Source organism: Perna viridis, chromosome 8 (genome assembly GCF_037379345.1).
Source record: "Perna viridis isolate PV_CMFRI_1.1 ecotype Kerala chromosome 8, ASM3737934v1, whole genome shotgun sequence".
NCBI lineage: Eukaryota > Metazoa > Mollusca > Bivalvia > Mytilida > Mytilidae > Perna > Perna viridis.
In genome coordinates this window covers 4,438,140-4,457,063 of record NC_142452.1, presented here as the reverse complement: position 1 = coordinate 4,457,063, position 18,924 = coordinate 4,438,140, and the positions used below count along the sequence as shown (strand labels likewise).

Genomic DNA, 18,924 nt, shown 5'->3' with positions numbered 1-18,924 from the left:
TTTCAAACGAAATGGTCGGTTAAATCTAGGTTTTACAGCGCGCTAAACCTCCCACTTCCATTGTAGCGTGAATAAACAAATGTGATTAAATAGCATTTGCATGCTATTATGAGATTATCGGTTAATCGGCGGTCCGTTCAGGATTATCATTCATTCAGGATTCAATCATTATTCATTATGTGTAGAAGAAACGGATTATAAGTCAACCAAATATTGATTTATATATAAACAATTTGGAAAGAGGCCTTTTAAGACGCATTTCCTCATACCCTTGATTCAGGAATCTGTTACGCTGATATGTATGGTGTTCAAGGAAATCAGAATAGTAAGTACATGCTCTAGCGTAGCAAATCAATTGTGAATTATAAACACCATATGCGGGAAATGAAGGTATATTGGTAAGGAAAGTTAATGATATCGAAATTAAAGTCTCAGTGCTGACATGACCACTGTTATCAAGTTCGAGATGTAAGTATAAAACATGCAGTACAAGCTATTTCAGTAGTCTCCATTATCTTGAGCTCTGGTGGATATACTGACGGTAACCATTTACCAAATCAAGGGTTATTTATTAACAATACATCATCAATTTATCTGTTAAAGGATTAAGCATTAAGTATGGAGAGATGTATTGTTGAGTTAATTATATGGTTTATATGTTTGTTGTTCTCATTTGATCTAGCATTAAAAAAGAGGATGGTTTAAGTAAAACTATAAAACAAGTGCAACCACTGCAGATTTCGTACTCTTGTCCACAGTCAGAAGATATTGGTTATTAATGTGTCTTTGTGTCGTTTTATAACTTCTAATTTGATTTTCAAGACTTTTCATCGTTCGTTCTGTTATCGTGAATGCTACATGTATTACACACCTTCCGAAGCTGAGGGTGTTTACTATTTACCCTTGTTTTGTCCGTAAAAATCTTATTAATCAAAATTTCTCTGCAACTACTCATCACAGCAGCTTTAAATTTCAACATATTCTCAGAACAATCTGAAAGCAACTTCCTGTTTATTTTTTTTTTACTTTATATTTTTAAAAGTAAACATTTTTGTTGCGCTTTTTTCAACAACTACTCATCACAGCAGCTTTCAATATTTTAACAAATTCTTCGTGTATGTATGATATATACTGAAATTCATTTTCAGAACAACATTGACAACAATTTCCTGTTTACCTTAAATCGTAATTCGAAGCGGCTATATCACTAGTGAGTCATTGTTCACTGATTTCTTGTTGACTTGGCTCTTCAGAGCTAATTACTCAAAGGTGTATTTAGACTTCTTGAAGACTATTTGGTGATCTCTGAAAGTACTTACTATTTTGTACTTACACACCCCTGCATATGTTATGAATTACGATATCTACCATGAACTATTTGAAGGATACTTATTTGGTTTTAAAAACATATTAGTCATGGGCTTGTAACACTGAAATAACCTAAAACAACATAAATATGGGCTTGTAAAACTGTCTTGAAAAAAAAAGATAAGTGTAACTAACATGCACATATGCGTGGTAAAAATCGTTTTTAACAGCTTAAACCTGTCATAAATTAAAAACGTAAAAGTGTTGAACATTCTGGTAGGTAAACTTTTGTCACACATAACTGCTATATATACACATATTTACTGTAAGTCGCAATACATATTACAAACTACAAAGAAAGAAAAAAACAATATTTTCCTGCAAGAAACTTAAGTATCTGTTTTCATTGACACTAAGAGCAGTCTGCAACCTTTACAACAAAAGTTTTATTGTGCAGGGGTAGATAGGAAACTTCTTGCTTTGGTTGGAATTCATTTGTAAAATGTTTACTTATATTTTGACATTACCAATCTAACTCTCTAGCTCGTTTGTATCTCTATGTTTTATGTTTTCTTTATAATCAAATGGTAAAGCAAATGGTCGCTTTCTAGATGTATCATCAACTGAGACAATTACATAACAATAGTTCATAACATTATTAGTATTGTTAGCTCACCTGGCCGAAGGCCACGTGAGCTATTGCCATCACTTAACGTCCGTCGTGGTCGTCATTAACAATTTTTCAAAACTCTTCTTCTCTGACACTACCTGACCAATTGGAACCAAAGTTGGCATGAATGTTTCTTGGGGTACAAAGAATTAATGTGGGGATTTTTTTATCCGTCGAAAAACATGGCAGCCGTTACTCAAAATAAAAACATAGGGGTCAGACAGTAGTTTTTTGCATATATGTCCAAAACCGTTAGGTTCAGCAAAATTATTTCAATTGCTGAAATGACCCTGATTATAAGGCCTTCAAATTCAGAGATCAAAGTTGTCAGACGACTCCTTGTGAGAAAGAAAAAAAAAACAATATTTTCCTGCAAGAAACTTAAGTATCTGTTTTCAGTGACACTAAGAGCAGTTCGCATCTTTTACAACAATAGTTTTCTGGTGCAGGGGTAGACAGAAAACTTTTTTTCCACAGTTTTCAGCCAATATATTGAAAACTATAATAGATAAATAAAATTAATCGATGAAATGATCCTTATGATAGTCCTACCAAAGTCAAAATTGTTGGACAACTCCTTGTTAAATGTATTGCCCTTGAAAGACAAACTTTGACCAGATGAGCGATTCGGGCTCCTGGGAACCTCTTGTTTTTAATAGTTTTGAAAGTGCTTGTTTTCCTAGCCAAAACGCTGAGTTAGAATCACGATCGAAGACAGCTTGCATTGACGGTATAATTTTGCTATTGAAAGAAATCCTTGTTGAACATATATCTTACTATGGAAAGAAGCAACGAGCAACATTTACGGCAATATGTTAATGGAAACCAGCGTTTAAATTTTTGCTGAATTACAAAGGTAAGCGAATTATTTTATGTATTTATCTTTTTACATAACTTGCAATAAAATTAACAAAAAAAAAATAGTAAAAGCTATACAAGAAATCAATAACATATTTACAAGTAAAACTAAATCAAGACTTTTCACTATTTGCTTCCATGTCTTTTCCGGTGAAAACTTACAACAAAATATTTTTTTAGGAACTGACTCTTCACGCGAATGAAGACGAACTAGAAAGCATGCGAATAAAACTACAAGGCCTGACATGGAAATTTCAAATAAAAGATACCCAGCTAGAAGTGAATTATTTTATGTATTTATCTTTTTACATAACTTGCAATAAAATTAACAAAAAAATAGTAAAAGCTATACAAGAAATCAATAACATATTTACAAGTAAAACTAAATCAAGACTTTTCACTATTTGCTTCCATGTCTTTTTCACACGAATGAAGACGAACTAGAAAGCATGCGAATAAAACTACAAGGCCTGACATGGAAATTTCAAATAAAAGATACCCAGCTAGAAGTGAACCGGAAACTTTAGGAAGTTCGGCTCCAATGACCGTAAGGATAACAGCATAAGCTAAAAACACAGTTACACTGAATCCGATCTTTTCACCGCTGTCTACTGGTATCAGGAAGGTGTACAACTTCAAGAAATTCATTAAAATAATTGGCACAACAATACTAATAACGTAATGATTTGAGTTACGCTTCATCATGAATGATATCTTCGCTGTATTTGCATATATTTCATCTAATTTGGCCTTTGCCTCTATCAAAGTCCATTCGCCAAGTGTATCATCGTTGACAAATGAGGTAACTTCTTCAGTTAATTCTAAAGCGATTTCTTTTACTGGTGCGTTCCAATTAGATATGATGATGTTACAAGTCTGTTGATCAAACGGAAAGTATTTAACATTAATGTCACACTTCGTTTCAAATATCTCAAACGGCTTCCAAATTACATATCCGTCACATTCAATCAACACTCTAGAGCTTTCACTCCCAAACTCATTAAAATCCTCCTGTAGTCCATTTTCGACCACAAAATATGGCTTCCAGATTTTGTTTTGAGGGACAGTAATCATACTGACTCCATTATAAGTAATTCGTGACCATGTAACAATTTCATCGAACCATGAAAATTCTAAAAAGGCAGTTATTGAAAACGTCTGGGATACTTCGTCGAGACTGTTGATGGCTATAACTGAAAAACTAAGGTATACAAAAGTTGTTTCTGTTTGGTCCAGTTGTGGTCGCACGTCCACATTATGATCACTAAAAAGTTTATTGAGTAAGCTCTTGGCATCATCACTGGACTGACTACTCACTAATGACAGGATAACAGCTGAACACAATACATGTTGGATAAGGATATTTTGCATATTTCTTGACTTTTGTAAGGTTCATGAATAAGTCTTTGGTACTATCAATACTAAAACAAAAGAAAATATACACATTAAGCTACATCGTAGTGTTATGCTTGTTTTTGGACTTGAAACATATACAAAACTGCCGAAAAACAATAAACATTTCAAAATAACTAAATATAACATAAAGTTTAGCGGGTTTGATTTACTATTATTTGATCTCTTGACCAAATAACTAAAATATTTTCATTCATTAATTCAGATATGATTTGTAAAGCTAATTATAACCCAACGATGTATTAAGCAATAAGGATTAAATTGTTATCCTGATAATATGAATTTACTGAATAAAATTTGAAATTGCTTTGCTGTGAAATCGTAATAATTTGACTTTATTAATAAAGAATTCAAAATCTATTTGAATGTAAGTCCATCATATACCTGTAATTGGGAAAGAAGAAAATCCGATATATATTTTATTGCAAACCAGAAATGATTACACTGGCTGCAAAATCGGTTTATATACCAAGTTATATCCGTCTCTGTACATGTTTATAATCTATTAATTGATAATTGTATTCCTTAATCGACGTCTTCATAAAAATTAAATCAATTGTAAAAATCAAATTTCACTTAAAGCTTATATTTTCTAAGGATTAGAATTGAAAGGTAGTTAAAAGTATGTTTATAAATTAACAAGAAAGAAACAGGATATTAAATTTTCACAAAAGGTGATATATTTGGCTTTAAATTTGTAAATACAGTGTTTTCACATTAAAACATGACCAGTAAAGGGCACCTAAAGCAAAAAAAGTACTCAATAGTGGATTTTCCATGTTGCCATAGGGGAATGCTTATATGGCCTTAACCGCAGTAATGAAAGTGAGTTTTTCCTCATTTCTAACCTAATTTTTGCTCAAATCTACACAAAACTTGATTTCAAGTGCTTATTACCACCATATTTAGGTAAATATAGCCCTCAAAGTTTAATATTTGATATTTTTACTAAATTTTCTACACTTTTTACAAGATAGGACATGAAAATCAGCCAAAAAGACCAATTTTCCATAATTTGGACCTAAAACTTAAAAAAATGCATATTTTGAAGGATTTTTGTAGTGTATTCCTCTCATGGCAAAGTTAACAAGATCTTCAAGTAGTTTAAAGCTATTTCAAGAAACTTTTCATTTTGCCATGGCTTCAGCTTAAGGCTAAAAACCACTAATTCCACTTCCCATAGGCTTCTATGCTAATTTCACAATATTCAATGGCTTCTCTGGACTTTACCTTAACTTTAAGCTGCAGAGGACTATATATCAGCATGATTCTACGTATGTCAGCTCACAATCCTCAGAATGGCATGTGGGGTTAGCAGACTTGCAGTGCAGTACTGGTCACCGGAAGTGAAGGGTCTATAAATAGCATGGGAAATCCCAGGGGTATATTTAAAAATCATTATGGAGATTAGGTTTCACATCACAAGAAGCAAAATGCACCTATAAAATGTACAGAAATGTTTTTCCTTTCAGAAACTGTTTAATTTTTTTAAATAAGATGAGAACTTTTTTCACAGCACTATGAGGAACAGGGGTAATTTCTGCGTAGGACTATTTTTGCGTATGTTCCAAATGCTCATTGGTTGAATTGGTGGTCTGTAACCTTAATACTTAGATCCATAAGCAACTCAAAAAGATGTTATGAAGACGTCGATTAAGGAAAAAGATTATCAATTAGTAGCTTATAAACGGGATGCAGAGATAGAGATAATTTTGTATATAAACAGATACAGCAGCCACTTCTGGTTTGCAATAAAATATATATCGGATTCTCTTCTCTCTCATTTACAGAGTGAGCTAGGTTGCCTACCCAACAATGCCTAGTTTTGTTAAAAATACTATAGGACACCATCAGCCAATAACTCAAGGGTAGAGCCTAATAAACTTATACAAAACCATCGCCACATACAATGTTTACGATGTTTGATGGAAAACAAAGTCCTTTACAATGGTGGACGCATTTCATCCAGTTTTGCTCTCTGATTGGGCGACCAAAAGGAGACATAGTAACGTACTTCCCTTTCCATATTGCGCCACTAGTCATGGAATGGTATGGATCTTTAGAGGAAAGGATAAAAACAAATCTTGATACTCTGAAAGAGGCAGTCTTTCATAGATACAAAAAAGCAATGAAGAGTATACATTAACAGACATTAAACATACTTCCTCGGGAACAACCGACGACTAAATAAACCGGGCTGTTAGGAAATCGGAAGACAGCGGTGTTCCTGGAAACATATTAGTAGGAATGTTGGCAGGAGGTCTTCGTCCAGATCTGGCGTGAATAGTGACGCCACAGACGCCTCGGACGATACAACAGTTAAGATCAGTACCTGTTGTGGTAGAAAAGACCCTACACGTAACAAACAATAGATTTTTGGCACAACTGTCAGTCCAGGTAGCTTACCTTTCCCACATTGAAGACAGAATAATGGACACCTTCTCGGGCAAATAGAATACAGCAGTGCAGACGATGACGATGAAAGATACAAGACCGGGATATTTTGCAACATTAAAGAACATTTTGAGAATGTATGTAGAAAAGCCCAACGCGCTCGAGCCAATATTACGCCAAATAGATCATTCAACAGATAGGAAATGGGGCCTATCCCTGGGTTTCTCAAGGATAGGCATAAGGAAGCAAAAATTAATCTTACAGCTCTTTTAAACAAAAACACCACAAAAATAACAATAAATGGCATCTCAACCAAAGCTTTAATTGAAGCAGACATATCTTGCATTTCACAATCGTTCATGAGTAAAATTTGTATTGGTGAACCACATTAACAAAAATCAAGCATTTTCTCAATTGAAGGAGTAGGACATCAACGTTTTAGAATTTAAGGCTAAATTGATATTACATTAAAAATTAAAAATTTTAAATTTTAAATTTTTCCCACATTCAATGATCATTTGTATTGATTTTCTACAAGCAAACAATGTAGCAATAAATGTGGCTCAATATTCAATAAAATACCCAGATAAAACTGAAAAAAATTAAAATCATAGAAACAAAATTAGGTTTAGCTAGATGTGCAAAATGTTGTAAAATCAAACCTAACTCTGAAGCTTTGTTGCCAGTACATATCTCCAGAAGTAATATAGGTGAGGAAGTTCTGCTAGAGCCAACTAAAAATTTGGTTAAAAAGGGTCTTGTATCTGCCAGATTTGCAATTACAGCAACAAAAGGTAAGTCGGTAATTAGAATTCTAAATCCAAGAGACAAAACGGTATACCTACCAAAACGATTTGTGCTGGCAAACGTTGGGGAAATGGATCCAAAATGCCAGAAAATGGGAAACAAGCTAAGGTAAACACAACTAGGGCCGGAAAAAACAACGAAAGAAAATTTACAGTTCAACTTGTCAAACTCTGATGTTACAAATGAACAAACCAATTTTTTGGTCCCTTCCTAGATAAGAGAGCGTTTTCGATGCACAAGGAGCAGCAAAAGTTTTAGATTTAGCTTCCGGTTTCTGGCAAATTCCGATGAACCCAGAAACAACACACAAGGACGCTTTCATAATACACTCTGGAATTTATGAGTGGTCTAGACTTCCTTTCGGTTTATCGAATTCTCCTGCAAAGTTCTCAATGGTAATGTCCCAAGTGTTAAGAAAAATCGATTGGAAATTTGTACTTTGCTATTAAGATGACATACTAGTTTTCAGCGAGAACTTTCAAACTCACCTAGATCACCTACGTCATAATGAAGTCTTTAAATGTCTAACGAAAGCAAATTTAACACTGAAGCCATCAAAATGTGAGTTTGCAGTATTAGAAGTTAAGTACCTAGGCCATATAATACCCAGAGACGGGATTAAAGCTGATCCCGAAGCGACATCTGCTGTATCAACATACCCAGTACCGAAAACAGTAAAAGAAGTCCACAGTTTCCTAGGTATGTGCAATTATTATAGGAAATTTGTAGAGTCTTATGCTAGTTTGGCTTCACCATTAACTAATCTCTTAATGATAAGAAGTTCATTTGGACATTCTCAAACAAAAAATAATTTCTGCTCCAATTTTAGCATACGCCGACATGGACAACAATTTTGAACTAACTTGCGACGCGTCAGATAATGCAATAGGACACATACTTAGCCAAAGAGATGACAAAAATAGATCTAAAGTTATTTTGTACGGCGGAAGGTCATTAAGTAGAACAGAGCGAAGATATCACAAAACAGAAAAGGAATGATTAGCAATCATAGATGGAATTAAAGCAAACGACACATATTTATCCCACAATCTTCACAGATCATCGTGCACTTTGATGGCTTAAAAACACAAAACAAAAGTCGTGACGTCTACTTAGATGGTCATTAGAATTACAACATTTTTTCTTTGATATCACACATGTGACCGGGAAAGAAAACATCTGTGTTGACGCCCAGAGTCGAAGAACCTACCCAGACTAAAATATCGAAGAAGATAATGATGAAGAACCTAAATCGCAAGATGAAATGGAAGTCAACACATAAAATTCTGCAATTACCGAGGTTCACTTCTTTGATGACTAATACAAAGAGACAGTCGTAGCAGCCCTAAAAGAAAACATACAAGCGATAGAACAGAGATCTGATTTGGGAGAATTCAAAACCATTGATTTAAATTGAATTCTCTACCATTGGTACCAACGGCGAGGTAGAAAATTGAATGAGCAAGATAGAATGATACAACAAATAGCTTTACCCCACAGACTCAGAAATGATGCATTGAAAGACTACCATGATAATTAGAGTGGAGGAGCCCACCTTGCTGCGAAAGGGTTTATGAGGCTATCATGTTAAAATACTACTTGGGAAAAATTCATCAAAATACCTATGGTTACATTCAGTCCTGTGACAAATGTCAGAGAATAAAATTGAGGAATGTAAATCATAAAGCACCGTTATCTCCAATGCCAATTGTTGAATCGCTTGAAATATTTCAAATAGATATACTGGAACTAACACAAACTAAAGATGGGTATAGGCATGTACTTCTTGTTGTTGACAGCTTTTCGAAATGATCTGAAGCTTTTGCCCTAAAACACCAAGAAGCAACATCGATACCCAAAGTATTGTATGCTGATATATTCTGTAGATTCGGAGCACCAAACGTATTACAAATGTACTTTCTGGCCGAGGCCAAGCTTTCACTTGTGAACGCCTTGTGTGAGATATTTAACGTAAGACGACACTATACGTCATCTTATCACCCGCAGACGAATTCGACGGTAGAAATAATGAACTCAACACTTGCATAACGCCTACGTGCATACTGTAGTAAGAATCACGAAACTTGGCCGACTCTTTTACCAGGAATCATGATGGCATTCAGAATGTCACCATCGACGGAATCGACCGCATACTCACCATTTTATATGTTGTTTGGTAAAGAAATGAATTTACCATTCAATATGGCCCTCTAACCAAAAGAAAACATGGCGTTATATGCGAAGGAACACATGAATGAGGTAATTGATAGATTACAAATTGCAAATAAAATTGCCAAAGAAAGTATTCAACACCACCAGGAGAAGTTTAAAAAGCGCTTTGAAAAGAATGCGAAAGAAGCAGAATTCTAGGTTTGACAGAAAGTACTTCTTAGAGTTGATAAGATTCCAAAAAGGCTATTAAAGATGCTATAGGTTAAATCAGATCTAATCACTGAGGACCGAACCTCACCAATTGATGAACTGCCAAACTAATAAAATGATGAAATTGTTGATAAACGCACAACATCTACGCCTCTATCATGATCCAAGACCGTTACGTCGACAGAAGGATCCAGTACAAAATGACGCTGTTACCGAACCTGACACCAAAACACAACAACAAGATATGCAGGTAGAAAATTATCAGCAAATACCGAACGTCTAGTGAAGGATTACCACAAAATGTTTACGCAACAAGGAAAACGCAGAAAGAGAAAGAATCAAAACTACAAATATTTTAAACGCACATAATATGTCTCAGGCATGTATTACGCACCTCCAAAACCAAGTAAGGTAAGTGATTAAGTCATGTACGTCTATTCTACAATAAGATAAAGTATTGTTTCCGCTGAGCGTCGATGCTTTCACTTTTGGTCAAGTCAAAATAAAAGAAATGTCTAAATTCAAAAGGAGAACTTGTTTATAATTGTAAGTGATTGATCACCACTTGCAAAAATTTTCCTACTATTTTTTTTTAATTAATTATTTTATAGGGGGTGTGACCAGAAGGATTTGTTCTTTTCTGATTTTCGCATTGGCTTTACTACCACATCTCATAAGAGGTCAAGAGACAATGCCAACCACAGACGATGAGGGAAGTATACAACGCCTCAACTATGGTGTATTATTTCAAAAACAACCAGATCTTTATTTGGATTTTGGATGAACACATTCGAGACAGATCTGCCAGAAAATATCAATATGAACTCAATTCACGAATGTAAACCATCTCTTTAAGAATTGTGATTTGTTTAATACTATAACTTCTCACGTTCATATCGCTAAGGAAAAACACTGTGTCTTTTTGTAAAATCCACATTACAAGAAATATATGTTATGGTTCCCAAATTCAAAAATATAGAGCAATTCTTTCTTTTGTAGGTTCATTGAGTAAAATATTATTTGGTACAGAACTATTGATGACGTTAACATTTTAGCAGCTCATATTAATGAATTGATAAAACGGGACAAAAATATAAGTCATGTTTAAAAAAAACACGGAAATCATATATCACCCTTTATGAAATTAACCAGTCACAAAATACTAAATTTGAAACCAAGTGTTAAGGTATATCACAAATTAATTATTAATGTTTTGATGTCAAAAGCCAATTTACAAGCAACATCTACTAACGACACCATGATTGCCTTAGATCAAGTTCAAAAATCAAGTGAAATGCAAACTCAGTTTTCTAATTTATTCGATTCAGTAAAATCTTTGATAAATAGTAAAATAACACTTCGTTTGATTCCAGAGAGCAAGGTTTGCTATAATTAATGTTCTTAGAACAGAGTTTCCATAATTCCACTTTATAAAAACACAACCTTACAAATACTAACAACAGGCAAAATTCTTATTCACACGAAGAGACACAAAATTATACATTACTCTAAAATTTCCAATAAATTAATTTACTAAACCACTTTCATTGTTCAAAGCTTTGTCATTTCCACACCCAATTAGTCAATCAAACACAACTCATTCGTCTCAAATCCTCGACTTACCCAATTTTTTTAGCGATTACAAGCGACCGTACAAAGTATATCACTTTCAATTACGATTTTGTATCGTTGTCAAATTAATCAATTCACTGTTTGTGACAAATCACTTCTAATGTTTTCAACATATACAAAATCATGCATATTATCACTTTTTCAGGATGACAAATCGTCAATTTTCACTAAATGCGATTTCAGACCCTACCGCACATGACAAAACAGAATGTAGTTGAGCTCCCTCCAACATCAGTCCTACTTTCAAATGTTGACGAAATATCCATTAATGTCCAAATGAAACAACAACTCCTCAAGGTTGCGCATTTTGCATACAACACATTCCTTGTTGATGCTTAATTCAAAATTCAATAGCAACATATCAACCAAGACTTGTAAATTGCCAAGATAAAACAATCGTAAACGCTAGAACATACTCTAATTCTTGCATTAATCCATGCATTTTTTTTGTTATGATAAAGTTAAACAGTATTTAGGTAATACTAACTTTACACAATCAGTTACCAAAACTATGCCAGACTTCAAAATATACAATCACAAATTCAAACCCATTTTAGGCGTTGATCGAATAGACCATCTAAGCTTAAACGAATGGTAGAATCATCGAAAAAAACTCTCGATTACAAGACAACGCCTCAACAACATTCAGCTGGATTCATGGTATCCTTATCTTAGGGCTCATAGGGCTAGCAATTGTGATTGGCATATTGGTATTACTGACAAAACACACAGAAATACCTTTTGATGACTTTTCATTCAGAATTGTCAACTTTCCTTTCATCTGTGGCAACATCCCTTCGGCTCCTGCGTATGGAATGTTTATATCACAACTCATACGTTATGTCATAGCTTGCCGAAACTACGCAGACTTTTTGTATCGCGCTAGAACTCTAACAAATAGGCTTCTGGAACAGAGTTATGTTGCTACAAGATTGAAGTCATCACTACAGAAGTTTTATGGCCGTGGATCGTTATGGTGTATCCATCAGCACCATGAAAACTGATTTATTCAACGGGTCATAGTTTTCCTTCCCTCGTTTGTCCACCCCGGACTTGACTTTTTATGAGCAACTCGGCGGGTGTTTCTAGAAAAGCAGATATAAAAACAGAAATCAAAGAAATCAAAAAGTCCAAAATCAGCACAAAGATATACTCGGGGGTTGAACAGCGACACCATATTGCCATACACGAAAGGATGAATTCTCTTGAAATGAAGGCATATGACTTAGAAACTGAATTTTGATCTGAAAGAAAACTTAATGAAATTATAAAGCCATTCGATGAAATACGATTTGATATTTGGTGGAATATCAGACGCAAACTTTGAAACTGAAGACACCGAGGCAGTATTAAGACATTTCCTCCATACGGAACTAGACGTATCGAACGTTGGGGCATCGAATTTAAGAACGTTCACCGTCTTAGTGCCAGCAGAGACGGAAAACCTAGAAACATCATAGCTAGATTTTTCAATTACAAAGACCATGAGATGATAAGAAAGGCCGCATCCAAACTAGTGGACAATCAACCAACAACATCCTGAGGACATAGTTGAACGTCGTAGGAAACTACATTCAAAAATGAACGAATTACAGAGACAATAGAATCGTGCTACGATGGTGTATGACCAAATTTACATTGATGGACGTCCATGCAACTTAACACCACGTATAGACCCTCCACCCGTACCGCCAATGCACAGTAGAGATCAAGGTCGTGACTCCTACGACTAGGACAATGCATCAGACGATAGAACCGGTTGTGTTAGTAAACTGAACCTTACTTACCTAAACGTTTGTGGAATCAAATTAAAGTTACTGAACCCTGACTTCCACCTATTGATAAAGCAATATGATTTGGGTTTTTTGGTTTTTTTTTTTTTTACAGAAACAAAACAGATCAGTATGATCAATTAAACATTCCGCAGGGTTACAATGTTCATTTTAAGAACAGAACAAATGTGAAAAATAAATCTGGTGGTATTATTATAATTTACAAAAAGTGCCTTTCAGATTTTGTTAGAGTTAATTGACTCTGACTCAGAGTTTGTCCAGTGTATTAAAATTTCAAAACAAATTTCTTCTTTAAACGAGCCTATTCTTATTGGGTGTTGCTATGTACCACCTGAAGGTTCAAAATACTCTTCAGAAGAAGGTTTTACTGAAATAGAGGATGAATTTTTGAATTTTTAAGAAAATACAGGATATACATTAGTTGTTGGTGATATGAACGCTCGAACGGCTATTTTACCAGATTTTGTATTGCCAGACGAGCAACTTCTAGATATGTTAGATATCATAGACGTAAATATTTCTTTTTCTGGTTTTGACTATTTATAGCACAAAAAAATCCCGTTAGATAGGATCAGTCAGGATGCTGGACGTGTTAATAGATACGGTTTAAAACTGTTAGAACTATGTAAAAGGTGCCAATGGCCGTATATGTAGTGACCAATGTATAGGACGAACTACCTGTAAAAATGTCAGTTTGGTTGATTATTTGTTACTCTTGCCTTATATGTTCGATGTAATTAATGACTTTGAAATTATTGATTTTAACCCTATATTTTCAGATATAACAGGTTAGATTTTTGTATTTCTTTACCCGCTAGCTCTAATAAAGTGGTAAATAGTAAAAACAAAAATACATCTAAAGAAAGAGTTAAATGGAATCAGCGTAAAGCAGATGATTTTCTGAAAGTTCTCAGAGACGATTCAGAACTTGTTTTACAAAATACTGATGACACACTAATAAATGTAGAACACAGTCATGTGACTCATGATCAAGTAAATTCAATTGTAAATGATTTGTGTTTATTCTATAATGAAAGTGTTATATCTGTATATGGTACACACAATTTAAAGACTAATTCAAAAGATGATTGTAAAGCTTGGTTCACTAAGAAATGCAGTATTAAGCGGGATGCATTTCGTGAGGCTAAAATTAAATATAAACACGTTAAAACCGATTATACGAAAAAGCTTTTGAATGAAAAATCGGAGATTTTAAGCGGGAACTTAACAAACGTTTTCGTAGTTATCAAGCAAAAACCGCGACGGAGTTGAGATCTCATTCAAAGTATGATCCCAAAGCTTTTTGGAGAACACTGAATAGGTTTTTAGGCTCTCGTAAATCCAACCCACCTAGATATATGTACATTTTTTTTATTATTTCAAGAAGCTTAATGACGATAATAAAAATGATGATGATGATGTCTTAGATTTAAACACTATTTGTGATAATCCACAGATTTAATCTATATTATAAAATGATATTACTGAAGATGAGATTTGTTAAACTATTCAACTTGTTTCGAATACGGGTGTTGTACTGGACAGTTGGACCAGTGTATAAAAACAAGCATGAACCCAGACAACTTCAGAGCAATCACGTTGATAAGTTGTTTAAGAAAACTTTTCACCTCGATACTAAACACTTGACTAACGTGCTTTGCACCATGAAAACTGATTTATTCAACGGGTCATAGTTTTCCTTTCCTCCTTTGTCTACCCCGGACTTGACTTTTTATGAGCAACTCGGCGGGTGTTTCTAGAAAAGCAGAGGACGCTTACCCTACCGGTGCACCTGGTGTATGCTCCCAGTTTTTAGTGGAGTCCGAGTTGCTCATTTGCTTTTGTTACTTTGCACGTATGATTTTAGTTAGTTTATGTTCTTTGTCCCTGGATTGCATTCTTTTGATTACCGCTATAACCTTGGTTCCCTTGATTACACTTTGTTAATGAGGTTGATTTATTATCGAAAAATCAATCTGGATTCAGAAAGAGACATTCAACAATAGACACCCTGTTTATTTTGAATTCACTCGTATCGATTTACCAATCTAACAGAACGAAATTATTATCCGCCTTTACTGACTTCCGCAAGGCTTTCGACACTGTGTGACTTGAGAGATGTGTTTTTAAATCAAGATGGTCAGTTTGACATAAATCATGTAACTAAAATTTTACAAGATCAATTTATACAAAAGTGGTTTAGTGACATAAATAATTCTTCTAGAGGACAAATTTATGGTTCATTTAAATTAGAATTTTCACTTGCAAAAATATCTTAAAAATAAGACTTCCAGAATCTAGTAGAATGTGGATAACTAAATTAATTACGTCAAATCTACATCTCCCAATAGAAACTGGAAGATGGTTTAATGTACCAAGACACGAAAGATTGTGTACTTTATGTAAGAATGGAATAGGGGATGAATATCATATTTTATTTATATGCAATAACAGTGTAGTAACAGAATTCAGGAGCAAACTTATTCCAAACTATTATATACAGTGTACAAGAATGGATAAATTTAAAAAATACTTACCTACTGTCATACTGATGTTTACAAAAATCTAGCTCTTTTTATAAGAAAAATTAGTCAAATATTTTATTTGTGCATTGTTTGTCTGTTCTTTTGGTCAAGTATGATTTATAGCGAGCGCCGCGAAGCGGTGTGAGCTCTACCGTTATTACGTGTATTTCCTAAATTTCCCTTAAGATTCCCCAATATACTAAAAAAAGTCATGTCCCGAAAGTAACAAAAAGTGACTGTCCTTACGGAGAAAATTCATCAATACCTTCAATCAAACAAATAAAAAATATAGGTTAAGATTACGTTTCAGTAAAAATAAATTCATGATAGTTTTCAAGTCTTTTTCTACTTTGTTATACTTATTTACAGAAGTGAATGTTATGTTTATAATAACTTCGGGAAACACGTAGATGTACATACGTGTATCTTCGCTGCTCCACTGTTGCTGTTGTCAAGAACCTAACCCGCCTCGGAAAAAATATAACTGCGATTATATTATCAAAATCGAAGCATAGCTTTTCTAAGATAGGAAAGGCCATCATTTTCTTGTTTGGAATTTGCAGTTGTCGTCTGAATTTTGTTTACGTCACATGGTATGTGTAAAATATTCCCATCATCCGTGGAGAACTGTAATATTTCCGGTATCTGTACAGATTGATCTGATGGGCCAAAACTGAAATAGATGTTGATAGAGATGCCCTTAAGGGATAAAAAATGTATTGCGAAGTGCTATAAATTTAGTGTCCATTTTGAGAGCGAGGGAAAGAGGGGGATGGGGTTGGAATTTTGAGGAACAAATTGTTCAAGGTATTCATTAATTTAAAAAACATACTCCCACAGGGACTATTAATAACAAGATAGCTTTTCAAATAGAAATATTGATTTTGCTTGTTGCTTAAATATAAATAAAAATATTGCACTTGCGAGGCAAAAATTTCAATCTATGATTCTACTTTATGTAGGATTACTAGTACTAGAATAGTTACCAAACATGAGGTTTTTGTTCAGTTTAATAAAAATAATATTTGTAATTGCTACACAATGTAGAAGATCCGTTTTTGTTGTAAGTGGTTTAAGGACTATTAACTATTATTACCATAATTTAATATTGCATGGGGCATAAAAAGTAGAAAATAGATATATTCATATTAATTAGTTAAAACGTTAGAATGATAAAGAATGAAGTAAATCATTAATATACAGTTCAGAGTTTGAAATAATGTTTATAGATGTTAAAATTCTTTAATATATCTGTATATAATTTATACATTTCTTCAAATAAAAATTAGAAAAATGTTAAAATTTTATTTTTTTCTACAAATTTTTAGTAATTCAGTTTTATTATGGACTTACCTATTTCTAAAAATCTGCTGTTTTCCATATAAAAAAGGTATAAATAATTAATCTTTTTAATACTTATAAAAACATTTTAAATTGTTATAAAAACACCTAGTGTTATAATATAAACATCTATTGAAATATTTTTGTTGGCACTCAAGGAATAGGTAACATATCAAATGTTGGCGTTCGAGGAAGACACAATTTGGGGAAATTATAGTAGTCATGTGTCTACGTGCATTCATTCAATTCATTAAATGCATTACCAGGTGATTTAAAGTCGATCCGTGACCTAGTGATGCAATTTGTGATCTGCACCTTTATATTGTATAGCATACAGCATTTGCTGAATCTTTGACCCAGCAAAATATTTTTCGGGATAAAATCAACAGTTTCAAGTGCATGTAAGACAGATACATGTACATCGTGTACTACACTTATTATGCAAGGTTTACAAGATAACAGTAAAAACCCTGTCTTTGTTAAACACTAAACACAATTATTTGAAAACCCTTCCACCAATTTTAATAAAATCTGATTAATTGATTTTTTTTTACTTAATATTTTTAATATAATTGCTGTCGCAAAATGATTTGACTTTGTTCTCTGTTCTCAATGCATGTAGTTTCGAGTGATAATTAAATGTAATATAAGTACTAGTTTAAAATCCAAAAGGAAAGTTGGTATTGATTTTGGGAGATATGACCTCAACCATAAGGACCAAAAGCAAGAATTTCAAAGAGTTGAACTCTAAACATGTAACTCAAGTAAAAGCAATGAAGGTCCCCTATTTTGCCCTACAATTTTCTATACCGTTAAGGTTAGACTGGTATCGAACTTTTTAAGGAATGATGGGCCATAAAGGGCCGTAAACTAGCATTTTATTGAAGTAGCAGGTACATGTGCATCGTAAATTGATCTTGTTGAGAATGTACTACAATGTGCCTTTTTTTTGGGGGGGGAGGGGGTAATGGCTATCTAATTAAGGGAGCATCCATCTGATTTTTTATAGAGGCTAGGATCAAATTTGAAAAAAGGCAATATGGAAGCATATGGTAAAAAATCCAAGATGATCATTCGGGAAAAAAAGGCAGGATGTATCTGTTAAAAGAAAACAGGATATGCTTTGTGTAAACAATTTTGTCATATCTGTATATATAATAAAACAAAATCCAGGACAGCTAGAATCAAAAATAAAGCCAGGATCGTCTTAAAACAACAAAAAATATCCAGGACGAAATATTTATAGGGGCAAAAATCAAATTTGAAAAAAAAAGGCAATATGGCAGCATATGGTAAAAAAATCCAAGATGATCATTCGGGAAAAAAGGGCAAGATGTTTTTGTTGAAAGAAAAACAGAACATGTTTTGTTTTTTTTAAACACTTTAATTTGTCATATCTGTATATAAAATAAAACAAAATCCAGGTCAGGTTAAAATAAAAAAAATAAAGCCAGGATAGTCTTAAAACAACAAAAAATATCCAGGACGAAATATTTGATGCTATCCCCCCTCAGGGCCACACACACACACACACACACACACATATATATACACGAATAAAAATCAAATGGTACCCTTGGAATTAGGAGTCAAAAACAAGCATTTTTTCTGAAAAAACAGAATTGATCACTTTGAAATTGTACCAGTACGTGCCTTTTCTCCAAAAGAAATTTCATGATGATTTGAACCTTATAAGGATAAAAAATGGCCACTTTGATTCTGGTGAAATTCTGTTTCTCCGAAGGAAAGTTCAGACTGATTTGAACCAAATAAAGTCCAAAAAGGCACATTAATTCTGCTG

At 33.6% G+C, this 18,924-nt stretch overlaps 1 protein-coding gene and 1 pseudogene across 1 annotated transcript; one reads left to right on the top strand and one right to left on the bottom strand.

The window, feature by feature from the left end:
• Nucleotides 1-3,223: 3,223 nt before the first annotated feature.
• LOC148609019 (acetylcholine receptor subunit delta-like) lies at nucleotides 3,224-4,207 on the bottom strand. Its single transcript, XM_088541204.1, has one exon. It carries the CDS (start codon nucleotides 4,205-4,207, stop codon nucleotides 3,224-3,226), a length of 984 nt encoding a protein of 327 aa, XP_088397330.1.
• Nucleotides 4,208-10,523: 6,316 nt separating this feature from the next.
• LOC148609018 (uncharacterized) lies at nucleotides 10,524-12,062 on the top strand (annotated as a pseudogene).
• Nucleotides 12,063-18,924: the final 6,862 nt, after the last annotated feature.